The sequence below is a fragment of the Phyllobates terribilis genome, unplaced genomic scaffold (assembly GCF_046119375.1).
Source record: "Phyllobates terribilis strain yellow unplaced genomic scaffold, ASM4611937v1 Scaffold_8__6_contigs__length_399053987, whole genome shotgun sequence".
Lineage (NCBI taxonomy): Eukaryota > Metazoa > Chordata > Amphibia > Anura > Dendrobatidae > Phyllobates > Phyllobates terribilis.
Window position 1 is genome coordinate 156282940 of NW_027362768.1, and position 27580 is coordinate 156310519.

General features: G+C 45.9%; 1 protein-coding gene across 2 annotated transcripts in view; it reads left to right on the top strand.

Annotated features, from left to right (window-relative positions):
* Positions 1 to 27580, top strand: part of COL24A1 (collagen type XXIV alpha 1 chain) — a 322172-nt gene that overhangs the window by 106762 nt on the left and 187830 nt on the right. For both annotated transcript variants that reach the window (XM_073643550.1, XM_073643551.1), the window contains exon 8: positions 23094 to 23138. In XM_073643550.1, the coding sequence (XP_073499651.1) occupies positions 23094 to 23138 (45 nt within the window). The remainder of the gene's footprint in view (positions 1 to 23093; positions 23139 to 27580) is intronic.

Here is a 27580-nt window from a genome sequence, read left to right on the forward strand (position 1 = left end):
TATAAAAACACCTTGGGCTCTTCCAGGGTGAGATTCAAGTTTTTAACAACAGGTTCCCTATCTGTTTACATGAGGGAAACCACACCTCTTTTGTAAACCACACCCAGCTATACACCCCTTCTTCACCCATAAATTAAAAGTAATAGAGATCAAATTTTAAGGCACATTTTCCTGGAATCCTTTGTAACATCACAAATAACACACAGTATTTTTTAATACTTGTAATATAGTAGGAGTTATACAAGCATGTCACAAAATTACAGGATCTACATAGACTACACAGCACACCGAGGTAGGAATCCCACCCCCCACACACACACCCCGCGCACACCAAATACAAAGATTTCATGCTACTAAATTGAATTATGATATAGTAATCCTTAACTTGTCAGACAGCACTGTGCTTTTATAACATAGCCGTGTAGCAATTCATCTGACAAGTTATGGATTGCTACATATGTAAACAACTAAACCAACAACAGTACATGAATGCAAAACTACCATCAGTACAGGAATACAACACCACGGGTACATAAATACAGCAACAGAACTACCAACAGTACAGGAATACAGCACTAGACCCATCAACATCTTGTCAGTTGGCGCAGCGCTTTATTAACATGTCCATGTAGCATGTCAGCTGACAATGGATTGCTACATCTGTGCATAGTTGTAACGGGTCTGGGAGGCGGAACCTCTGAGCAACTATACAAGGGGGCGGTCCTTGTAAGGAAGCGGGTGGCTCCCAGGGAAGACGGGCAGGTAGTCACGGCAAGTGACAGGGACAGTCTCTGGGTAGAAGGGCAGGAAGTCACGGCAAGTGACAGGGACAGTCTCTGGGTAGAAGGGCAGGTAGTCACGGCAAGTGACAGGGACAGTCTCTGGGTAGACTAGCAGACAGGTAGCAGGTGGACGCTCCCAGATGAGCGGGCTAGAGTCTCTGGACAGGCAGGTGGTCACGGCAGGTGACGGCAGAGCCTCCAGGTAGGCTAGCAGGCAGGTAGCAGGTGAGCGCTCCCAGGTGAGCGGGCTAGAGTCTCTGGACAGGCAGGTGGTCACGGCAAGTGACGGCAGAGCCTCCAGGTAGGCTAGCAGGCAGGTAGCAGGTGAGCGCTCCCAGGTGAGCGGGCAAGAGTCTCTGGACAGGCAGGTGGTCACGGCAAGTGACGGCAGAGCCTCCAGGTAGGCAAGCAGGCAGGTAGCATGTGAGCGCTCCCAGGTGAGCGGGCAGGCTGGTCCATAGACAGACTGACAGGTGTCGGAAGGCAGACCGTCGGACCGCAGGCTTGCAAGCAGGTAAGCGGATATCAGGCAGGTATCCAGCAGGAATCTGGCAGGTGACTGGCAGGTAACAGGCAGGAATCTGGCAGGTGACTGGCAGGTAACAAGCAGGAATCTGGCAGGTGACTGGCAGGTATCAAGCAGGAATCTGGCAGGTGACTGGCAGGTAACTGGTAACGGGACCTGAGGGCTGAAGCAGAGTGAAGGCTTTGCAACAACATTGCTCGGGCACCTCCATTTTGGAGGAGGTGCCTTATATATGGTAAGGTCCTCCGGCCATTGCCCGGGGACTCCTTAGGACGGCGCGCGCGGCCCCTTTAAGAGAGGGGGAGCGCGCGCGCACCCTAAGCACAGTGGCCGGGAAGCAGCGCGCGCTGACAGCAGAGTGGGAGGAGGACCCCGGGCACGGAGCAGAGAGGTGAGGGGAACAGCGTCCCTGCCTAGCAGGAGGCAGGGACGCCGACGCTACAATAGTTCTGTTGAAACAATAACAGTACATGAATAAATCTCCAGAACCACTATCGGTACATAAATACATCACCAGTACAATCATCAGTACATGAATACAGCACCAGAATCAGCATCAGTGCATGATTACAGCACCATAACCACCAACAGAACATGAATACTCCACTAAAACCACCATCAGTGCATGAATACTTCACCAGAACTGTCCTCAGTACATGAATACACCACTAAAACCACCATCAGTGCATGAATACTTCACCAGAACTGTCCTCAGTACATGAATACAGCACTAGTACCACCATCAGTTCATGAATACAACACCAAAACCACTATCAGTACATGAATACAGCACTAGACTCACCACCAGTACAGGAATAAAGCAGTAGAACCACCATAAGTAGGCTGAGACTGGCCCGCAGAGGAAAATTGAATCCACCCCCAGTGGGACCCTGTGCAGGAATGGAAAACCTATATATGAGCAGTAGTTGGTGCAATACACTTGATTTACTATATACAAACAAAAGCAGCATCCCTGGAATCAACTACCTAGTTTATTATATGGAAGTATAGGTTAATTTGAGAATGAGGGAAATGTAATATTTGCATGTAGCTTAACAGTGGGCTCCAAGATTATTATTATTATTATAGCGCCATTTATTCCATAGCGCTTTACATGTGATAGGGATATACATAGCAAAAACATTTACATAATCTTAACAAAACAAGTCAGCGACTAGTACAGGGCGAGCGAGGACCCTGCCCGCAAGGGCTCACAGTCTACAAGGGATGGGTGAGGATACAGTAGGTGAGGGTAGAGGAGGTCTTGCAGTAATGTGGTGGAGCGGTGGTTACTGCAGGTTGTAGGCTTGTCGGAAGAGGTAGGTCTTCAGGTTTCTTTTGAAGGCTTCCATGGTAGGCGAGAGTCTGATGTGTTGGGGTACAGAGTTCCAGAGTAGGGGCGATGCACGGGAGAAATCTTGTATGCGATTGTGGGAAGAGGAGATAAGAGGGGAGTAGAGAAGGAGATCTTGTGACGATCGGAGGTTGCACGCCTCCTGACGAAGCCACGTAGGTGAAACGCGCGTCGAGGCGCGCTGCCAGCTCCCTGTTACCGGGTCCCACACACCGACATGCCCAATATGTCTCAAGGTAAACGAATATTGCCGCTAACATTATGCATTTAACATATACCTTGACGATTTACATGTGTATATTGTGTGTCATTCCTAGACTCCTCTATTGATTTTAGAGACATTTAGGCACTATATTATATGGTTCAATGGGATTTATAGTATTTACTGCCACTGACTCCTATTGCCAGTTATTGTGAATGACCACTAGTTTATTACCTTGTATAAGATTACTTTATTATACATACCTTAACGGATCTATATATGGGGTATATCTGTATGTTCATCTATTAGCTGTATATATCTGTTTTATACACATGTAATTAATTTGGACCTGTGGGTTTGTGTGATTCTGCTGACAGGGATTTGGTTTTCCTTCTCTTGGCATTTTTCCATCTGCCCTAGTTATGCTTCTCACATTACCACGTTTATTTATTGTAACCTTCAAACAGAGATTATCTTTTTGTTGACATGATTCACTAATAAAAACTTATATGTTGTTTAACAGCTCACTCTCCGGCTGGTTTTTTCTTGGAATATGGTCTTTATTCTGTATACTATAGACATCCCCTTTACCTTATTCCTTTTCCCCTCTTTGGTCTTATATTCCTTTTAGGAGTTTATTCTTAATAGGCGTTGTAGGTAAGTACCGGGAGACTAGGTCACAGATGTATGGAGGAGACAGGTTGTGGATGGCTTTGTATGCCTTGGTTAGGGTTTTGAACTGGATTCTCTGGGCAATGGGGAGCCAGTGAAAGGATTGACAGAGGGGGGAGGCTGGGGAATAGCGGGGGGACAGGTGGATTAGTCGAGCAGCAGAGCTTAGGATAGATTGGAGGGGCGCAAGAGTGTTGGAAGGGAGGCCACAGAGCAGGAGGTTGCAGTAGTCGAGGCGGGAGATGATGAGGGCATGCACTAGTGTTTTTGCAGAGTCTTTGCTGAGGAATGCACGGATCCGGGAGATATTTTTGAGTTGGAGTCGGCAGGAAGTGGAAAGGGCTTGGATATGTGGTTTGAAGGAGAGATCAGAGTCCAGGGTGACCCCAAGGCAGCGAGCTTGTGGGACTGTGGAGAGTGAACAGCCCTTGACGTTGATGGATAGGTCAGATGGGGGATATGAATGAGAGGGTGGAAAGATGATGAACTCTGTTTTATCCATGTTGAGTTTTAGAAATCTGGCAGAGAAGAAGGATGAGATGGCAGACTGACATTGTGGGATTTTGGTTAGTAGGGAGGAGATATCGGGTCCAGAGAAGTAGATCTGTGTGTCATCAGCATAGAGGTGATACTGAAAGCCGTGAGACTCTATGAGCTGTCCCAGGCCAAAGGTGTAGATGGAGAAGAGCAGAGGTCCTAGAACTGAACCTTGGGGGACACCGACAGATTGGGGGCGAGATGAGGAGGTGGTGTGTGAGTGGGAGACGCTGAATGTCCTGTCTGTTAAGTATGAGGAGATCCAAGATAGGGCCAAGTCCATGATGCAAAGAGATGAGAGAATCTGTAGTAAGAGGGAATAGTCCACTGTGTCGCAGGCAGATGACAGGTCCAGAAGGAGGAGGATGGAGTAGTGTCGCTTGGATTTGGCAGTTAGTAGGTCGTTGGTGACTTTGGTCAGGGCAGTTTCAGTCGAGTGATGCGGTCGGAAACCAGATTGTAGGCGGTCGAAGAGGGAACAGGAGGAGAGGTGGGAGGACAGTTCAAGGTGGACATGTTGTTCTAGTAGTTTTGAGGCAAAGGGGAGAATTGATATGGGGCGGTAGCTAGTCAGAGAGGATGGGTCAAGGGAGGGCTTTTTGAGGATGGGTGTGATTGCGGCATGTTTGAAACATGAGGGGAAGACACCGGTTGTTAGTGACAGGTTGAAGAGGTGGGTTAGGGTTGGGATGAAGACTGTGGTAAGGTTAGGGATGAGGTGGGATGGGATTGGGTCAAGTTTGCAGGTGGTGAGGTGTGATTTGGAGAGTAAAGAGGAGACTTGACCTTCTGTAATGGTGGAGAAGTGGGGTTTGGAGGAGGAAGGTTGAGTAGGTGTGGGGAGGGGCTGTGGGGGCTTTAGGCAAAAGCTTTGTCTGATGGTGTCAATCTTCTTCTTGAAGAATGAGGCAAAGTCTTCGGTTGAGATAAGAGAAGAGGGAGGAGGTGCTGGGGGACGAAGGAGAGAATTGAAAGTGTTAAATAGCTGTTTAGGGTTGTGAGACAGGGAGGATATGAGAGATGAGAAGTAGGTTTGTTTTGCTGTAGTGAGCGCGGACTTGAAGATAGTGAGGGATTGTTTGAATGCGATGAAGTGCTCGATGGAGTGAGACCTTTTCCATCTCCTCTTCTCAACCCTGGAGGCTTTTCGCAGTTCTTTAGTAAGTTTGGTGTGCCAGGGTTGTCTGTTGATTGTGCGAGATTTGGTATGTGTGAGAGGGGCAATCAAGTCGAGAGCTGCAGCTATTGTGGTGTTATATGAAGCGGCAGCAACATCTGCATTGTGTAAGGAATTTATGTCTGTAAGAGGGAGAAGGGATTCAGAGAGTGAGTGTAGGTCAAGGTGTCTGAGGTTTCTGCGAGCGTGTGTAAGTTTGTGGAGTGGGGATTGTGCACTTGGAGAGGAGAGGGTAGAGAATGTAAGGAGGTTATGGTCAGAGAGAGGGAGGGGTGAGTTAGAGAGGTTAGATAGGGAACAGAGGCGGGTGAAGATGAGGTCCAGTGTGTGACCAACTTTATGAGTAGCTCCCGAAGACCATTGAGCAAGGCCGAAGGAGGAAGTGAGGGATAGGAGCTTAGAGACAGATGAGTGGGAAGTGTCAATGGGGATGTTGAAGTCACCCATTATGATAGTGGGGATGTCAGTGGAAAGGAAGTGAAGCAGCCAGGTGGTGAAGTGGTCTAAGAAAGTGGTGGCTAGCCCTGGGGGTCGGTAAATGCCGGCCAGTTGGAGGTCAGAGGGGGAAAAGATGCGCACACAGTGCACCTCAAAAGAGGGGAGTGTAACAGAGGGTGGCAGTGATATTTGGGTGAAAGCGCAGGTATCTGACAGGAGAAAACCTACGCCTCCGCCATGTTTGCCGTTGGGGCGGGGGGTGTGGGAAAGGTGGAATCCGGCATATGAAAGTGCAGCTGGGGAGGCTGTGTCAGAGGGGGTGAGCCAGGTTTCGGTAATGGCGAGGAAGCAAAGTTTGTTAGCAATGAAAAGGTCGTGGATGTAGGAAAGTTTGTTGCAGACGGAGCGAGCGTTCCATAGAGCTCCTGTTAGAGCAGCTAAGAAAGTGGGGATTAGTTGGATGGGTATGAGGTTAGAAGGGTTGCGACAGTTTGTGGAAGGTCGTGGATAGGAGGTAGAAGTAACTGTGGGGATATGGCGAGGAGGACCAGGATTTGGAGAGATATCTCCAGCAGTGAGGAGGAGCAGAGAAAGTATTAGCAGGTGGGAGCAAGAGAGAGCATGAGGTGGCTGTCTGTGTTTGGAGATCCAGGATTGAATGTTGAGGAATAATTTGGAGGAGGAGGTGAGATGAATGGGGAGGATGGAGGGAGAGATGGAGAGTTTCTTACAAGGTGTAGGGATTTGAGGGGTTATTAGAAAGTGGAGGACTATAGAGGAAAAAGTGAGAGCTAACGGAAACATAGTTAAAAGAGAGTAAGTGGTCAAAGTGTTGGTTACCTGACTCCTGCCCTGACTAACTGCCTCTGAAATAACTGCCACTTATCTCCAATTCAATGTTACTGTTGGGCCCATGACACCCCAGTCGAACACTGCCCAACAATACATGAATACAGTAGCAGAACCACCATCAGTACATGAATACATTAGCAGAACCATCATCTGTACATGAATACTTAATCAGAACCATCATCAGTACATAAATACTGCACATGAACCATCATCAGTATATGAATGCAACACTGTAATCACCATCACTACATGAATACAGCCTCAAAACCATAATTAGTACAGGAATACAGCTCTAGACCCACCATAATCATGTCTGATGGCACAGTGCTTTATTAATATAGCCTTGTAATACATCAATTGACATTAGATTGTAATCATATAAAGATGTAGCAATCCATTAAAATTACATGGATAAAGGACCATAACCACTAGCAGTACATGAATACTACACCCAGAACCATCATAAGGGCATGAATACAGCACCAGAACCACCTTAAGTACATATATTTTTAGCACCAAAACCACCATCACTATATAAATTCAGTATCACAACCATTATCAGTACAGAAATACAGCATTAGAATCATCATCAGTTTGTCAAATGGCACAGTGCTTTATTAACATAGCCATGTACCATGTCATCTGACAATGGATTGCTACATGATCATAAGCAATAACAGTACATGGATAAACCATAAGTATCACCATGATTACATGCATACATAACCAGAACCATCAGTAGTATAGTAGTACAGAACTAAAACTTCCATCAGTATAGTAATACAGCACAAGAACAACAATCAGTACAGGAAATAAAGCAGTAGAAACACAATCAGTACAGTAATATGGCACCATAACCAATAACAGTACATGAAAAGCACCAGAACCACAATCAGCATATGAATACAGCACCAGAAGCACCATCACTGCAATAATACATCACCAGACCCATCATCAGTACATGAATACATAACCAGAAGTAATAAAAGTACAGGAATACAGCACCAGATCCATTATCAGATTATGAATGCAGCACCATAGTCATCATGAATACAGCCCCATAACCAAATGAATATATCACCAGAACCACAATTAGCATATGAATACAGCACTATAACCACCATTACCACATGGATAAAGCACCAGAACCATAATCAGTATATGAGTACAGCACCAGAATCACCATCAGTACATAAATACAGCACCAGGCTTAGCACAGCGATCAGTTTCAACATCAGGTTAGCCTTCACCATATACATTTTTATTGCATTAACCTACAACTCCCAGTATGTCAGTATGTCCTTAATGGTAACGAGATTCTGGGAATTGTTGTTACCAGCTTCATCAGACTGCGTACCATACAGTAACCACAGCACTGATTAGTTGCAGCTAGTCTCTGCAAATTTTTCTCTTCTTCGGCCTTCTGCAACACATCCCAATATGATGCCCTTAAAAATAAAAGTTTTAGGAAAATGCCCCCTGCATAAAAATAACTGTCTGTGCTCTGCCTCTGAATAATTCCCCCTCACTGTGTTCACTGCACAAAATATGTCCTCATACTGTCCATCTTATGATTCATTGTCTCCACACAGTTCTCTCCTATAAAATATAAATGTAAAATTGTGTTGGTTGCAAATATCATCAAGGACAACATCTACAAGGGTATGTTCTCCCCGTGTTTGCATATCTTTCCTCCGGGCTCTCTGGTTTCCTTCCACACTCCAAAAATATACTGATAGGAAATCTATATTGCGAGCCCCATTAGGGACAGTAATGATGATGTCTGTAAAGTGCTGTGGAATATGATGGTGGTATATAAGTGAGTAAAATAAATAGATGAACCTTTTCAGTTAATATTATGCATATATGATTAACAGGTTTCTATGTCTGTTGGCATATTTGCACCATGTAAGCTGGCTGTGACAAGGTGTCTGTATTTTTTTGGGATAGTATGTGGTTAGATAGCAGCATTTCCAGGATAAAATAATTTGTTCTTTCGTAGGAGTGTCAACATAAAAGGTGACATGACAAATCGTTTTCCTGTACCCTGGGGTAGCACTGAGCATGTAAAGGCAGAGTTCAGGAATGTTAATGACCAGGATAGAATGTTTCTACTTGTTTATGTTGACAGTTGTTGATTATTACATATTAGATTGTTGCAGGTTTTGCTTTTTGTATCTACATATTGACAACCCAAAAATAGCTTTTTCCCTGTGGCCTTTTTTTTAGTAACCTTTATGGTTATTATTTGTGGCCAGGTTAGTTTGTCTATTTGCACTACATTGATCTGTTCTATTATGGTTTGTATCTAGGTTTTTCAAGGCTTTTCATGCAACAGACATGCTGAAAAATTGTAACTGTGTTCATCTGAACCATTGTATACTATGGAGGTTTTGTGTATATGCTGTGTCTGATATTGCAGCTTAGTTATTCAAATAAGACTAAGATGTAATATCAGATATTACCAATGTGCAAGGGTGGCGCTGTTCCTAAGGAAAAAATGATTTATTTTATTTCAATGTCACACCACCCCTTTAAGTCACACTGAACTGGAGGTGAATGGCAAAGACCTCAAATTTCCCTGTTCCCACCTTACTTTTTTGCAGTGCGACCTGCAAATGACTGTTCTGTTGCCTGGCAAAACTGTGTTGTAATGGCATCAAGTTGGACAAATTGACTTACAAAAACATGGGCGTAAATATTTTAAGTGTGAGGGTTGCCGCTGCACCATGGCCCTGGTGCCTAGGGGGTCTCAAAAGGTTCTTTTAGCCCAAGTGAGATCAGTATGAAAAATCATTTAAATTTGGGGGGGCCTGTTAGAGACTTTCATTGGGGTCCACAAGCTTCAAGTTACTCCACTGCACAAAAAGCACCTATAAGAGTGTGTAAAGCAGCAATCTGGAAAGGGCCAAGAAGGAGCTATCCTCAGGACATACAATTAAAGGGTGGTCGAAACTAACACTGACTTAGCTCTAAATCTCTATTTAATGTAATAATCTAATCGCTTTAACAATATCCTTTAATTAAAATTCTCTACCGTTCCCTCTCTAACTGCTTTATTTTTTTTTACCAACTTCCTGTTTGATGACATTTTGTTTAAGAATCCCCGGTACATGCTGGGATACTCAAAATGGATGTCACCAGGGGGCTGCCGCAGCCTCTGTCCCCGCCCTGAAACGAACCATCATGAGTGATATCCGTTTCAAAGGCTGGGCTAGTCCCTCCTCTACTGAGTATGTAATTCCGACGTATGCTCAGTAGGATCTTGTCACTGAGCAATATTCCTTTTAATGCACAGTAACAGTGCACTCCCTCACCGATTCTGATGAGAATTGAAGAGCCGGCAAGAGAGTGCACTGTCAGTGCGCATTGTAAGACAATAACCCAGCAGGCAGGAAACGCAGACACCTGCCACATCTCTGAAAGTGATGTCACTTTTGCGGGTGGAGTAGGTCTCTGTTCACCGCGTTCTCCCCATACAATGCGCACTTACAGTGCACTCTCTTGCTGGCTCATCACCTCTCATCAGAGTCGACCAGGGAGTGCACTGTCACTGTGCATTAAAAAGAATATTGCACAGTGACATTAAATAGATAAAGATTTAGGATTAAATCATTGTTAGTTTTGGACCACCCCTTTAAATAAAAGAAAATGAAGACAGCAGGTGCTCCCGAACCCAATAAGCAGTAAAAATTAGTGGTCACTTTCCAAGTTTTAGACTTATAAGTAAGTTGGATATATGCAATATCACCCATTATTGTAAGAGCATGTGTCTGCAGGGGCAAGAAACCACTTCTATGTGCGTGAAATTGCTCTTCTAAGATTACTGCTGTGTTGCATCATTTAGTAGTATAATATCATGCTGTTTTTTTCTCTTTTGCATACTGTAATATATGGATCCTAAACTGAGTAAAACAAAGTGTTGCAAATGATTTATTATTGCATTCACTTGTCTTCTATTGACAATAATAGGATCCATGCTGTTTATAATTGAACATTATTGTTCATCAAATACCTTGACAAAATAACTAATCTACATGAAATTTGTAAATACATTACTTATCTGATACTGAGTCACAGCCTGTATTATAACCTAAACCTGTATTCCCTATTTCACAAGCTTCAGAGCTAAAATCTTAGCATCCTTTGCTTATTCACTGTTTGTACAGAGCTTATTCTTGGAAATGTAATGTTTACTTCAGGTACTGTCCTTTATACTGATGTAGTAAAAGCTTAAAGGGAACCTGACAGCTAATACATGCTGTGCGATCCACGGTCAGCATGTGTCAGGCTCTGGCTGCACAACTCCATCCACATATGTTTAACTTAGAAAAGCTGCTGCATTTTATAGTTTAATAGCCACTGGGGATCGGGCTACACGGCACACTAGTCAAACAGCTCTGCAGCTCTGCAGTATAATACAGGATGTAACTCAGGATCAGTACAGGATCAGTAATGTAATATGTGTACACAGTGACTGCACCAGCAGAATAGTGAGTGCAGCTCTGCAGTATAATACTGGATGTAACTCAGGATCAGTGCTGGATAAGTAATGTAATGTATGTACACAGTGACTCCACCAGCAGAAAAGTGAGTGCAGCTCTGGAGTATAATACAGGATGTAACTCAGGATCATTACAGAATCAGTAATGTAATGTATGTACACAGTGACTGCACCAGCAGAATAGTGAGTGCAGCTCTAGAGTATAATACAGGATGTAACTCAGGACCAGTACAGGATCAGTAATGTAATGTATGTACACAGTGACTGCACCAGCAGAATAGTGAGTGCAGCTCTTGGGTATAATACAGGATATAACTCAGGATCAGTACAGGATAAGTAATGTAATGTATGTACACAGTGACTGCACCTGCAGAATAGTGAGCGCAGCTCTGAAGTATAATACAGGATGTAACTCAGGACCAGTACAGGATCAGTAATGTAATGTATGTACACAGTGACTGCACCAGCAGAATAGTGAGTGCAGCTCTTGGGTATAATACAGGATATAACTCAGGATCAGTACAGGATAAGTAATGTAATGTATGTACACAGTGACTGCACCTGCAGAATAGTGAGCGCAGCTCTGAAGTATAATACAGGATGTAACTCAGGATCAGTACAGGATAAGTAATGTAATGTGTGTACACAGTGACTGCACCAGCAGAATAGTGAGTGCAGCTCTGCAGTATAATACAGGATGTAACTCAGGATCAGTACAGGACAAGTAATGTAATGTATGTGCACAGTGACTGCACCAGCAGAATAGTGAGTGCAGCTCTGGAGTATAATACAGGATGTAACTCAGGATCAGTACAGGATAAGTAATTTAATGTGTGTACACAGTGACTGCACCAGCAGAATAGTGAGTGCAGCTCTGGAGTATTATACAGGAGGTAACTCAGGATCAGTACAGGATAAGTAATGTAATGTATGTACACAGTGACTGCACCAGCGGAATAGTGAGTGCAGCTCTTTAGTATAATACAGGATGTAACTCAGGATCAGTATAGGATAAGTATTGTAATGTATGTACACAGTGACTCCACCAGCAGCATACTGGGTGCAGCTCTGATCAGCTGCTAGTCAGTGTGCTGATTACGGGTGTGGTGGCTGCAGATCCTGCTGTGAGCTCCTGATCTCTGAGAAACCAACACCTCTCCACCTGGGGACCTGCTTTCTCTCTTTCCCAGGGAGGGAGCGGGTTTCTGGGATGAGTGATGGAGCCAAGTCCCAGGCTTCTGCTTCCCGAACCAGGCCGGCGGGGGGCAGAAGAAACCAGCAACCGGCCTGCACATCAGAGGACTCGGGGGTGAGACGCTGCACCAGGAGTCGCAGCAATGTGGCTCCTACTTCCCCCGGGATTGTGGAGACCCCCAGAAGCCACAAGGCTTCCAGCATGGAGGAAAAGCCTGACAGCGGCGTGCAAGATGGCGCTCCTTCCGGAGGAAAGCTGAGTGCTCACGGAGGTGAGGCCGACCTCCCTGAGGGGGAATGGGCGCTGCAGGGACCCCGGGAGTCTTTGTCCACCTATGCCTCCCGGGTCATGATCCGCCTCCGTGAGTATGAAGATGCCAGTAAGCTCATCAGGAGGCTCCGGGAGGAGCTGCGCTGCACAAGCGCCAAAGCTGCGGGGGCCTCCAAACCAAGGAAGGCAAAACTCCAAGCCGAGGTAAAAAGACTGAGCAGTGAAATTCAACGCCTGGAACTTAGGAAAGCCACCATCAGGGAGCAGAGTGGTCCTTTCAAAGAAAAACTTATAAATGAAGACCGCTTTAGAGAAATGGCTGATACCAGAGAGCAAAGGCAGATAGGGCTGCAGCCTGAGAGCCAGGTGGATGATGAGAGTGATGATGACCAGCAGCAAGCCCCACCTGGCAGCCTGCAAAGTCACCCGCAGGCCACGTGCAGCGAGCTCCCTGCAGGACAGGCGACAGTGACATCCGGTTGCAGTTCTGCCGGCTCTGGGGAGGACAGTGACAGCAGCGGCCAGGGAGGGGCGCTAATGGCGGAGATTAAGCTCCTGGAGTCCCCAGTGTGCCTCCAAAACTTCCATCTTGGTGACGATCTACCAGAAGAGGCACCTGGGGGCCACAAAAAGGCAAAGAAGACCAAGCCAAAGCTGCAGGAAGCGGTAAGATACGTATATGCCCCCCTCCCTGTACCCCCTGAGTCGGCGGCAGGCTCAGCTCGCTGTATACGCCCCGTTGCCCAGCCCAGCCCGGGTTCTGCTGTGGATCCGGTGCAAAGGCGCGGGGAGATTACAGAGCGCGGTAGTGAGGCGCAGAGCTCCTTCTCTGCTTGTAGTAGTGGGGACGTAGCAGGAGGTGCATCAGCCGAGAGGCTGGACAGTGAGGGCGGCCCGGGGGCGCGCGTTCCATCAGGCCACGATGCTGTGGTGCGCTCCTCAGTGGGAGAGGGGAGCAGCCCGTTGTCGGGGGCAGCTCCGGTAGCCTCGGCGCCTCTGAATGCTGTTGCCGCTGATCACTTAGTTGAGAAGCGGCGGCAGTGTGAGGGGGCAGTTGGGGCTGAGCGTTCCGGTCCTCCCACGAAAGTGCTATTTTGTGTTGGCGTCGCTAGTCCGGAAGATCCTGATGCTAAAGATCAGCGGCGCCTAACTGCAGCTAGAGATCAGCGGCACATTATACCAAATGCCAAACAGCGGAAATTACCGACCGATGATGTGGAGGGCACACATAAGACCGGGGGTGAGGTCGCCTCCAGTTCTATGGAGATGACTGAGCCCCTTGTGCCTGATGCGGAGGTCAAAAGGTCATCCACCATTGTTACTGGTCCAGCAGGAATGAATGTGGTGGTGGAGGTGAATGAGGATAATTCATTGTCTAGTGGTGTGGTTGCTGGTTTGGTGGAGGGTGAGATGGAGGTGGGTAATGGTGATACTGTTGGGGCTGATGTGGTCACTGGTCCGGTTGCCCCCCCGGGGGTGGCAACACCTGTCCAGAGTTATGCCAGTGTCACCTCCGGGGCAAATAGGGCATCCTCCTCGTCTCCGGGCTTTGGGGACGGCATGTTGCAATGGCGCCTTCTGGAGGCTCTAAAGAAGGGGGAGAGATCACTAATGGTAGAGGGTCGAGAGGTTGATCTATCCTTCTGGATAGAGAGGCATGGCCTCGGGGCCTTCCGAGAGCAAAAAGGGGGAGATACAGTGTGGTCCCTCCCAACAGCTGGGCCAGGCAGTGTGCGTAGGAATGTGGTCCGTCTTCGGTGGAGGGGCAGTGATGCATGTCCGCCAAGGTCTAAAGTTGTGGAGCTCCTGCTGAGGATGGGCTTCAAGGCGATTGACATCTACGCCTTGATACATCCCTATTCCACGCCTGAGTTTGATGTCAGCTTTGTTCGGCCGGAGGGGCTTGAGCTCTTCTGGGCGAATTATGAGTTGGCAAAAAATGAGCCCGGCTGGCGAGACTTTGCCGTTCAGGCAGTGTCTCGCCAAAACCAGATCAAGAAAGTGACCGTGATGACTCGTAACGAGTCGCTTTCTTGCTATGACATAATGACGTGGCTTGGTCGGTATGGAGAGGTGGTGGAGATGCCAAAGAAAAACCGCGACGAGTTTGGTATCTGGTCAGGGGCCTGGACGTTTATGGTAAAACTTAAGCGTTCAGGTGGTATGGTTGCCCACATTCCATCGTCTGCCTTCCTGGGTAGGGATCGTATCCTGGTCTTCTACCAGGGGCAACCGAAGCTCTGTCACAGGTGCGGCGACCCCACACACTTCAGTGCAAACTGCACCGTGCAGAAATGCGCGTTGTGTGGGGGTGTCGGCCATCTTGCCGCCTCTTGTGTGGAGATTAGGTGCCACCTGTGTGGTGAGTTAGGCCACCCATTCAGCCGTTGTCCTCGCTCCTTTGCAAATGCAGTCGAGACCCCGGTGGGAGTAAGCCGTGAGGCCGATTCTGCTGGAGAGGGGACTAGCAGGGGTGGGGGAGCTGAGGGGCCAGGGAAGAAAAGCAATAAAAAGACGCCTGCCCAGCTGAGGCGTCTAGACAAGTGCAGACAAGGAGAGGGAGCGGGGCGAGCCCCAGACTACCGGGGCAGCCCCTGTCCTGGATGCCAGTGTTGCTGCTGAGGCCCCGAGGGATGATGAGTTGGATGAGGAGGTCAGGAGGATCCACAGGGAGGAAACTGCCTCTACTTCAGAATCCTCCCATTATGAAAGTATGGATGAGGATAATAAGCGGTGGCTAGAGCACAAGCGTAAGCTCGGCACCAAAAAGAAGAGAAAGAAGGGAGATAAAACATCTTCTCCCGCTCTGACCAAGGTACCTAAGGAAGGTAAAACCGACTCCCCTCTAGTTGGTCTTTCTAACCGGTTCCAAGCCCTTGATAACATCTCTTCCTCTGAGGAGGAGGCTGAGGGTGAGGTTCCGGCTTCAGAGAAGCTTACAGGGGGCGCCGAGTCTCCTTCTCCTGGGGATGCAAGGTCCTTGGGGGGAGGGACTGGCCCAGAGTCCGGAGACGAGGACGAAAAAAGAAGGAAAAATGTGGGAATGGACACCTCTGTGTCATTAAAGAGGGGGAAGGATTCCTCCTCTGAGGCAGAGGATAAGGGGAGTGGGAAGAAGAAAGCCATCTAACTCAATCACCAATGATGGCGGTACCCACTCCGTTGACGCTGGCGTCCATTAATGTCGCCAGCATTAAGTCAAACATGGCTAGATTTGCGGCCTTTGATTTTCTCAGCCGGGTTGAAGCTGACATTTTCTTTTTGCAAGAGACCAGGCTGCCAAATATGGCAGAGGTGTTTATAGCTAAGAGGGAGTGGAGACTCGGGCCCTCCTATTGGTCTCTTGCGGCCGAGCCGTATAGCGGAGTGGCGGTCCTTTTTACCGCACCGGTAGAATGCCGACGGGTTATTGAGTTAGAAATGGGGAGGTGCCTGATATTAGATGTCCTCATGAAGGGACAAGAGCTTCGGCTCATTATCATCTATGGTCCCCAATCTAAATGGGACCGGAAGTGTCTCTTTATGAGGATCAAGCCCTACCTTTTTGCGAGTCGGCAGGTCGTCTTTGGAGGGGACTTCAACACTGTCACGAGGCCCCGGGATAGAGGAGGTTCCAGAGACAAGCTGACTTATGATAGCGTCGCCCTTAATAGTATAGCTAGTGAGGCTCGCCTGGTGGATGTCCACATCCTGCACACCGCAGGCCACGAGAGGTTCACCTATCATAGAGGTAACTGTAGGTCCAGGATAGACAGGTTTTATTTAAAGGAGGAAGCCGTCTCTTCAGCAGTATCTGTTGTTGAGGTGGAGTTCTCCGATCACTGTTTGATTTTGTTTTCTCTGAATGTTACAGAGACCCCCCGGATGGGAAGAGGCTTTTGGAGGCTCAATTCGTCTCTCTTGGAAGAAGCGGAGATAAGACAGTCCTTTGAGGATTTTCTTCAGAGCCAGGTACCCTTACTGGATCTTTGTAGTAGTAAGTCAGAGTGGTGGGAGATGTTTAAGAAAAGGGTGGCGAGATTCTTCCGCCAGCTCTCGAGCCTCAGGAGCCTGGACAGGTACCGCCTGTATCAGGGCCTGAGGAGGAAGCTCGAGCATCTTGTCTCAACTGGAGGTAGCCGCGAGGAGATCTCCAGAGTGAAATCTTTGCTAATGAGGTGTCAGTATGATAGACACGCATCTTTGGTTTTTGAGAGGGATTACGGGAAGTACCGCTCGCCCGACCCTTATAGAAACTGCAAGATGTCAGTGAATAGTAAAGTTGTTACAGGACTGGTTGACACTGCGGGATCCCTGAAAAGATCCAGATCAGGGATCCTGGAGTTCGTCAGATCCTTCTACTCGCACCTCTTGGGGAAGAGGGATCTGGATTGGGATGAGATGTCGGCTTTTCTGGCTGAAGCCGTCCCCGAACCAGGGGTAGACCCCTCTCTTGGTGTTTTGACAGAGATGATCAGGGAAGAGGAAGTTAAGTTGGCGATTGAAGGGCTTGCCCTGAAGAAATCTCCCGGTCCGGATGGCTTAACATCTGAATTCTATAAGACCTTTAAGGACGCCTTGGTTCCCCTCTTGACTGAGGTATTCAATGAGTGTCTTTCCTCTGGCACTCTGCCAAAGTCAATGAGGAGGTCTGCCCTGATCATCTTGTCAAAGGGTAAGGACCCATCTTGCATTGAGAATTGGCGTCCCATAGCGCTTCTCAATGCAGACAGGAAGGTTTTGGCAAAGGTGCTGTTTAATCGGCTGGTGAAATTTGCACCCCAGCTCCTTTCGGGGGCCCAGCATTGCTCTGTTCCGGGCCGCAGTACAATTAGTGCTGTACTCTGTGTCCGAGAGGCGGTGGAGCAGGGTAGGGCTGGCCACTGGAAGGGGTACATGCTGTCATTGGACCAGGCAAAAGCGTTTGATCGGGTTAATCATGAGTACCTCTGGTCTGTCCTTCTGAGGTATGGCCTGCCGGGGGGGTTTGTTGATTGGCTTAAGACCTTGTACTCTGGGGCAGAGAGTTTCCCGCTTGTGAACGGTTGGATTGGCAGCTCTTTTGAGGTTGGGTGTGGTGTTCGCCAGGGTTGTCTCTTGAGCCCGCTACTGTACGTGTTTGCGATTGACCCACTTCTTAGGAGGGTGGAGCGTGGACCGTTGGCTGGGATCGGGATGGACCGGGCAGCACCGGAAGCCACTCTGAGAGTGGTGGCGTATGCCGATGACGTCACCGTTTTTGTTTCCTCTGATGGGAAGGCAGAATGGCTGATGTCAGAGGTAAATCGCTACTCGGAGGCATCCGGGTCTAAGATCAACCGGGATAAGTGTGAGAGTCTCTGGCTGGGAGGAGGAGATCCTGGTTTTGATCTCCCGGACACCCTTCCAGAACCCAAAGTCTCTGCAAAAGTTCTTGGCATCGAATTTGGCCAGGGGGATTACCCCAAACAAAATTGGGACAGCAGGCTAGAGATCGCCACTCAGAAGGTGAACCAATGGAAGGGTTGGTCTTTGACCCTAAGGGAAAGGGTAAACCTGATCAAAACTTACCTGCTCTCTTTGCTGATCTATCTGGGCAGTGTGTGCATCTTGCCAGAGCCTCTCTGGACTCGGGTCTACAGTTTGTTCTTTCAACTGTTATGGGGGAATAGACTGAACCTGGTCAAGAGGGAGGTTACTTACCATACGAGGAGACTAGGAGGGTTGGGTATGGTCAACCCTGTGGTATTCCTTGTGAATACCTTCATTAAGATCAATAATGCAAACCTCTGGAAAGAGAGGGCTCCTCCTTGGGTATTCTCCTGTAAGGGATGGTTTCAGCCTTTCTTCCAGGAATGGGAGACAGGAGGGCAAGTGAAGGATCTCCGCACACCGCATGGACATCTCCCGGCTTACGCTACCGTGGTTCTGAAGGTAATTCGCCGGTGGGGTCTGGGAATGTGGGAGGTCAGGACTCTGCCAAGGAAGCTCCTTGACAAAAGGGTTCTGTTGACCCATTTTCAGAGGCCTCTGGCGCTCAGGGATTGCCCAAGTCGGGATCTTGGGGTGGGTCTGCATCTTTTGAATTCTATCAGGATCCCCTCGAAGGTTTGGGACTTGGCTTGGCGCTGCTTCCATGGGAAACTGTGTGTGAGGGACAATCTGAAGTGTAGGAGCTCTGAGGACAGGAACTGTCCTCGGGAGCATTGTGGTACAATGCTTGAAAGCATGGACCACTTCCTGCTTCGTTGTCCCTTTAACACAGAGGTGTACAACAGGGTGGGCGCCTCCATTGGCTGGCCCCGGCTGGCCGGTCTCTCTTATGCGGAATGGGCCTATGGAGCATTCGGGGACCTTGGTGGTCGGGACTCCTGCACCTTATTTCTAGTTAGCGCAGTGGTTAGGTATCACACGTGGAACGCACGGTGCTTAGTATCGACGCAGCGGAAAATCCTCCCAGTGGACGATGTGTTTAGGACCATACTCGGTGACCTGGTGAAGGTGCGTTCTCTGGAGTATGAGAGACTGGGTACACGGAGGGCAGCTCTCCTCTGGAGGGGCTTTACTTTTAGTGTGCCCTAGTCTGGTCATCTCCTCTCCTGGTGGTGGGCTGCTGCTGACACCATAGATTTTTGTTTTATTGATCAGTAGACAGTGATGTAGGGCTGCAGGCGCCGAACTTGGGCTTTGTCAGTTGTGGTTATTGTATTGTTTGTTTCTGTATATATTGTATATATGGATTTGGGTGTAGGTGTTAGGTTGGGTGGAGGGAAAAGGGGGGAGGTGGGTTCATCTTGTGGGACACTGGTTATTTGGGGGAAAAACTGGCACTGCCTGATCTGTCCTATGGACGTTGGACATGGACTGAGGCATGAGGCGCAGGACGAGCTCTCAGGTCAGTGCCGGGGAGGGACTGGTGGGCTTGAGTGTGGGGTGTTTTGTTTTGTCTTGTATATATTTGTATAGTTAGTATTTATTTTATTTATTTAAAAAAAAAAAAAAAAAAAAAAGAAAAGAATGTATATATTAGTATGTATATAATTTGTCGGTTATTGTTTATTATATTGTTATTATTTGTTTGGTAACCGGACCAGATGTCATGGTGTAGGTAGTTATTATTGTGTATATATGTATAATATGTGTGTGAGGAGAGAGGGAGCGGCTGGACCAGTTTCATTACATTGTTTATTTTCTGGTTATTAATTTTGTTATGTTTCTGTTATTATTATTGTTATGTTTTTCATTTTTATAATAAAAGATCTACAGGATGTAACTCAGGATCAGTAATGTAATGTATGTACACAGTGACTGCACCAGCAGAATAGTGAGTGCTGCTCTGGGGGATAATACAGGATGTAACTCAGGATGAGTACAGGATAAGTAATTTAATGTGTGTACACAGTGACTGCATCAGCAGAATAGTGAGTGCAGCTCTTTAGTATAATACAGGATGTAACTCAGGATCAGTACAGGATCAGTAATGTAATGTATGTACACAGTGATTGCACCAGCAGAATAGTGAGTGCAGCTCTGGAGTATAATACAGGATGTAACTCAGGATCAGTACAGGATAAGTAATTTAATGTGTGTACACAGTGACTGCATCAGCAGAATAGTGAGTGCAGCTCTTTAGTATAATACAGGATGTAACTCAGGATCAGTACTGGATCAGTAATGTAATGTATGTACACAGTGACTGCACCAGCAGAATAGTGAGTGCAGCTCTGGAGTATAATATAGGATGTAACTCAGGATCAGTACAGGATAAGTAATGTAATGTATGTACACAGTGACTCCACCAGCAGAATAGTAAGTGCAGCTCTGTAGTATAATACAGGATGTAACTCAGGATCAGTACAGGATCAGTAATGTAATGTATGTACACAGTGACTGCACCTGCAGAATAGTGAGCGCAGCTCTGGAGTATAATACAGGATGTAACTCAGGATCAGTACAGGATAAGTAATGTAATGTGTGTACACAGTGACTGCACCAGCAGAATAGTGAATGCAGCTCTGCAGTATAATACAGGATGTGACTCAAGATCAGTACAGGATCAATAATGTAATGTATGAACACAGTGACTGCACCAGCAGAATAGTGAGTGCAGCTCTGGAGTATAATACAGGATGTAACTCAAGATCAGTACAGGATAAGTAATGTAATGTATCTACACAGTGACTGCACCAGCAGAATAGTGAGTGCAGCTCTGGAGTATAATACAGGATGTAACTCAGGATCAGTACAGGATCAATAATGTATGTGCAAAGTGACTGCACCAGCAGAATAGTGAGTGCAGCTCTGGAGTGTAGCACAATATGTAACTCAGGATCAGCAGAGGATAAGTAATGTGTTTGTAAAATGACACTCAACATGTTATGCAAAAATTATATCTATGCAGAAATAAAAGACTATAAATGCTGTGTTACCTCTAGACAGCACTTTAACGACTCACTATCTAGGCCCTATTACCCTTTAGGCATAAATCCTTCACCAAATGGTTAACAATGGGTGTTAACAAGGCAAGGTTTCATAAGGTAAATGTTAACTTTACATTTTTACTCTATGAAACATTGCCTGGTTCTTGTTTTCTAAAGATGATAGTGCACATTACTTTTCGGACTGTCCACAAAAATGTTACATTTTAAGCCTTTGAGTAAGGTACCTCTAATTAAGAGCTGAACCATGAAGACACTTTAGTGCTACTCTTCTCACAGTGCTTTTAAGTAAAAAAAAATCTTGAATGTGTTATTTCCTCTCATCTCGTTCCAAGCGTTTGTTCTGATGTACTATCCCAAACATAGAGCACTGTAAATCATGTTCTGTATATTCAATACCAGATGCTGAGCATCCCTGCAATTAAAGAATTTTCACAACAGGCAAATATAATATTTAGTAAAAATGACTCTTAATCGGGTTCCAACCTGTACAGATGAACGTGGAGTCGCAGTATATGTCCCTTGACCCAGATTAGAGGTGAACGTTCAATAGACCCAGATGCACGCGATCTATGGAATTGGGCTGCAGATGCTTTTTAAGGTCATTTTAGGTGTTTCTGCACATGTTCATATTATGGCTCTTGTTCCACCTAGAAGTTCAATGAAGCCAGAGGTATACAAAATGTTGCAGGTTCCTTTGTATTATTGAGAACTGGTTGAATCGCCCGGGGCCATATGGAGCTATGTCAGCACATGGGCTTCTTATGGCTCCTCAGAGACTTTTTGTGACTTAGTTCAGCCTGTGTGCACAAGTCACTGCCATTTGTATGAAGTCTTAGGTTTAAAATTGGGAAAATATAAAACATAAAGTTGCAGAACTTCCATAAAGCTGGTGATACCTATAGGACACCAACTGGTGTGGACCTGTCTTCAACGCCATGACCTCAGCCTCCACATCTTATTAGATAAGAGGCAGAGGATGAACTGTGTCTACTGGTGATGGCCACTGGGCTGAATAGAGAGGAACTGATAAGATATGAGAAAAAACCTGGAAGGGACAAAAAGCGCAGTAGGGTCTTACCTGGGAGGATGGTTTGGATAAGAATATGCACTATCGTGCTGACCTGGTCTGGTTGTGTTCACACCACCACTGAAAGAGACTAAGACTGCTGCAGACTCACGAGGAAGGAATCAAAGGTGCTGGAAACAATATGGGTTAAACTGTGCTGCGGTCGAATGATGAAGAAAAGACAGGAATCAATTTCTGTGCTTTATTGGTTAACGCGTTTCGAAGTTTCATAACTTGGTTTTGTCTTGATAAAGAAGTTTGAAACTTCGAAACGCGTTAACCAATAAAGCACAGAAATTGATTCCTGTCTTTTCTTCATCATTCGACGGCAGCGAAGTTTAACCCATATTGTTTCCAGTGCCTTTAAGTGTTAGAAAAGGGTATCAGCAGGCATCCCAATGGCCCATCCTCACCCCAAACTTAACTTCTGGATGCAATCATGAGTGATATTCACGAAAGTAAGATTGTCCGCCATGCAATGATGAACCGCAAATGAGCAGATACACACGTATATATAAACTGCCAGCCAAAATAGGTAAAGAGGTGTATAAAATAATCCAAAATTCCTCCAGAAACATCGCCACTGTTGCCACTGAACTGTGCCAGCTACTGCAGCTCAGCACAATGCAGATGAACAGAGCTGAGATGCAATACCAGTCACAGCCTGTGGACAAGAATGGCGCTGTGTCTGGAGAAAAACTGAACATTTTTTTAGAATCTCATATAACTTCTTTGCTCACTTGGTGGTTTAACGTGATTTGTAATCTAAAATAAATGGGAAAAACTGATGTCTAACAAGGAGATTGTAGGGAATATAAACTTCCAATTTACTCCAATATTTGAATTAAAACTCCATCATTGAAACAGTTATACAGACAAAGAAACCAATGCGTTTCAAGCGCACAGTGCATGCTGAATGACATAAGAATAAATTGACTACTTAGATGTGTTCTATATAGAATTCACGGCATTTAATGATTTTATCCTCAAGAGCTGGAACACATTCTTTTTCCTTTTTTTTTTTTGCTAATAAGAAAATTACCGTACTTTAATTACTAGACTCATATTTTATGATGTGCACTAGTACTGGGTTTACATTGTGTTTTATTCTCTTTATAGGGCCCAAGAGGTTATCCTGGACCACCAGGCCCACCAGGAGAGAAGGTACGCGCTGACATTTCTTTAATGGGTAGCTGCTACAGTAATGTTCTTGAGTGTATTAAAAATGGTGGTGGAGAGCAACTCGGTGCTAAATTTGCCCCAAGTAATCTTGTTATACCACAGGCGTTGACTCTCGCAGCTGGAAGAAAGATTGGACATGTTGAATTTCAACATGTCCCATTCTTTCTTTACACGGGAAATAAATCTCTGCCAGAAATGCCTGGAAGTTGCTGATTCTTATCTCCTCATTAGAAACATATTCACAATTGATTCACTGTGCAAAAGAAAAGCTGTCCATACATAGGACAAGCCGAGAGCTATCTAGGGATATGGGCACCTTCAGGGTGCATCCACATGAGACAGAAAATGTGTATATATCAGGGGCGGACGCAGACAGGAGAGGGACAGTATATGGGTCCTTTGAAGTCCAATATCTCATCATAATGCATAATTCCATCTGCTTTCGAGGTGTTAGTGGACCCCTTATCCCTTGAGCCCCTCTGTGGCTGCACAGATTGTATCACCTTTATATCTGCCCCTGTGTAATATCAGGATTTTGCTGCAAATTTGTGATGGAATTTACTATGGATTTCAGCTTTTTACATTGAAAGGGGTCAAATTTTTCCCCTGGAAAAATTCTCTCATGTATGATTTGGGGACAATAACGTCATCACATTCCTTATTCTTCGATTGTACCTCCTTTATTTTGTACTTTACAAAACCTTATTGAAAATGTCTGGTGTTTTATTTTCTTCTTTCTTTTTTTTTATTAAAATTGCTTTTAGCAACTTCCAGTATGTGCTAAAACAAGTTGAGGTGTGCTTCAATTAATAACAAGGCAGACGTTATTAAAATGAATTGGCAAGCAGCTGTACATTGCCTTGAGCCTCGACTCATTTCTGTGTAGATGAAATAAATTAGCACCAAAGTACTTGTTAATCTTCTGAATGGATTATGGGGCTCTGCGCTCCTATGGGGGTGGGATGTCTTCATAATACCTGTCATGTGCCATTAATCAACGCTCGAGTCAGATCATTACGGGAGAAAAACTGAAATAACAATCAGTGCTGCTCTCAACTTCTGCTCGGGCAGCTGTCATGTCAGGCATCCACTTTCATTTTCTAGACCCTTTTTGCACTTTGTGTTGTACTGATCTGTTGTGCACCACCTATAGAATTATATATAGTCCATATTGAACCTTTTTGTGCCTCTGAACTTACATAGGTCAACACAGGTTGTTTAGTGCAAAGAGGCGCAGGAGGACTATACAGTAGCACTGCCTATAGATCCATATTAGGGACCTTATTTGCTATTTTCATGGTCTGTGCCTGCTGCAGTGCTGGGTGCATAAGCTTTAACCCCTTCACCACCTTGGGATTTTCCATTTTTGCATATTGGTTTTTTTGCTCCCCTTCTTCCCAGAGCCATAACTTTTTTTATTTTTCGGTCAATATGGCCATGTGAGGGCTTATTTTTTACAGGTCAAGTTGTAATTTTGAACGACACAATTGATTTTACCATATAGTGTACTGGAAAACGGGGAAAAAAAATTCAAGTGGGGTGAAATTGCAAAAATAGTGCAATTCCACAATTGTTTTTTTTTTTTTTTGCCACTTTCACTAAATGCTAAAACTGACAATTATGATTCCCCAGATCATTACGAGTTCGTAGATGCCAAACATGTATAGGTTCTTTTTTATTTAAGTGGTGAAAAAAAAAATCCAAGTTTGTAAAAAAAAAAAAAATATGGCGCCATTTTCCAAAACCTGTAGCGTCTCCATTTTTCAGGATCTGGGACAGGGTGAGGGCTTATTTTTTGCATGCCAAGCTGACGTCTTTATTGATACCATTTGGGATAGACACGATATTTTGATCACCTCTTATTGCATTTTATTGCAATGTTGCGGCGACCAAAAAAACATAATTCTGTCGGTTTTATGTTTTTCTCGTTACGCCATTTACCGATCAGATTAACGCTTTTTATATTTTGATAGATTGGGCGATTCTGAACACGGCGATACCAAATATGTGAATTTTGTATTGTTTTATTTTGAATGGGGCAAAAGGGGGGTGATTTGAACTTTTATATTTTATTAATATTTTCAAAAACTTTTTTTTTTTTTTTTTACTTTTCACATGCTTCAATATGAAGCTTCGATCATCTGATCGCCTGTACTACACATAGCAGGGCTTCAGGCCTGCTGTGTGTAGCAAAAATGCTCATCCGCTATGAGCGCCGGCCACTGGGTGGCACTCATAGCAGAGCGGCTACAACAACCACAGGGGTCTCCTGCAGACCCCGGGTTGTCTTGACAAACCCATCAGCACCCTGCGATCATGTGACAGGGGCGCCGATGGGTAGAGCTAGTGACGCGCTTTCGGCGCAGGCATGTTAAATGCCGCTGTCAGAGATTGATGCTTGTTAACAGATGAGGGTGGATCGCGATTGCACCCACGGCTGTTAGTGGCACACGCCCCATCCTCCCGGCCCCCCACAGGTCATGTTTTCAGGATCTTCTTAGTATTACACAGGTGATTGAAGTATCATCAAGGCATCAGGAATTCTCTCACCTGTGCAATACTAAGGAGATCCTTAAAACATGACCTGTGGGGGGCCGTGAGGATGGGGTTTGGGAAACACTGGTGTACATTGACAGAAAATTGAACCTCAGTGATGAGTGTGAGGTTCACAGTGCAGTTGACTAGGATGCACCAGACACCTAGTCCTGTAGTGATAATTTCCTGCTGATAAAACACTTATTTTATTGAAACAGCAAAACACAGCCTAGTGAATGATACAATACTGGAATCATGGTCTCTGCCCGTACGTCATGCTTCTCTCAGATTACATAACAAAAACCTGTTGACTGATTCCTTTTAACAATCTACATTGTGGATCACGACCAGGAAAGCAGGGGGCCGGATGAAGTTTAACAATTCCCTTTAACAATTCACTTCAAGTAAATAAAATTTAAGTGAAAAAATAATTGCCCCTCATTGTGCTTCCTGTACAAAGCATCCCCCACACATTGCCCCTCTCCATAATGTACCTCCACACTGCAACTCTCCATAATATACCCCCCACTGCTTCTCTATAATATTCCCCCCACAGACTGCAACTCCCCAAAATATCACCCCAAATTGCTCCTTTCCATATCTCCCCCACACTGCCTCTCTGCATAATGTCCCCACTGCCCCTCACTATACTATGCCCCCTTCCACAATTCGCCAATTGCCCCATAATGTCCCCCATTATGTGCCCTCGCAGTAACCCCAACCTTTCCCTCCACTCCGGACTCGTCATGGCTGAACCACTTCAGCTCCTCCATGGAGCACTTACCAATGCCCGCCACTTCCTTGTCACCTGTGCGGCCCCAGCACCGGCAGCTGTATGTTGAGGTCAGTAGCGTACTGACCTCATCACGCCGCTGCACGTCGGGGCCGGGGCTAATGGACGATCCCCTGCCCCAGTCCCGGTGCACAAATATTCAAATGTATTTGCATCTAAAAGACAAAAATACATTTGAATATAACAATAAGGGAGCGGCGTCTCCTGCACAGCTCTTTGGGCAGCAACAAATCCTTTGTCAGGCCGCATGTTGTACAGGTCTGCCAAACAAGTTGCTTCACAGTAAAGCTGAGTGTGCACGATGTTCACATATGTTGCCAATCTAATTTCCTATCATTCTGGGAAATTTCAGTTTCTCAAGAAGCCGCAGTGATATAAATTGTGCATATTCATAGCTTTCTTAAGAAACAGTTCTTTCAGCGCTCAGACGTTTTACACATTAACGAACAGTAAGATGTAGATAAGATCGGAAACCTTTATGGGGAGTTCAGGGCTTTGATGTGAGTTTCAGCCTTCTTTTTGTAACTCTGTTATATTACCACAATCTCCATCTTCCATGGGTCAGCGACGCCTTCACACCCTCTTATATTGGTATTTATGAGAATGGAAAGAAAAAATCCTTCATGAATTTTAGACTGTCAGCAGTAATAATTACTAATAAATACTAAGCATGAGATGTTATTTATGGCTTAGGCCTGCTTCAGATGGTCATAATGTATCTGTATTTTATCAACCACATTATGGCTGCTGTATCGAGACCTCTCTGCAGTTCTAAACTGAACATAGGTCTCTATAGAAGCCTATGCTGAGACACACTATATGGATAAGAGTATTAGGACACAAGTCTTAGTCAATGAATTTAGGTTTTTCCATCAGTCTCATTGCCCGCAGTGTATAACATCTGGCCCCATTGCCCGCAGTGTATAACATCTGGCCCCATTGCCCACAGTGTATAACATCCGGCCCCATTACTCCTGATGTATAACATCCGGCCCCTCGCCCCTGCGTATAACATCCGACCCCTCGCCCCAGGCGTATAAGATCCAGCCCCATTACCCCCAGGCATATAAGATCCAGCCCCATTACCCCCAGTGTA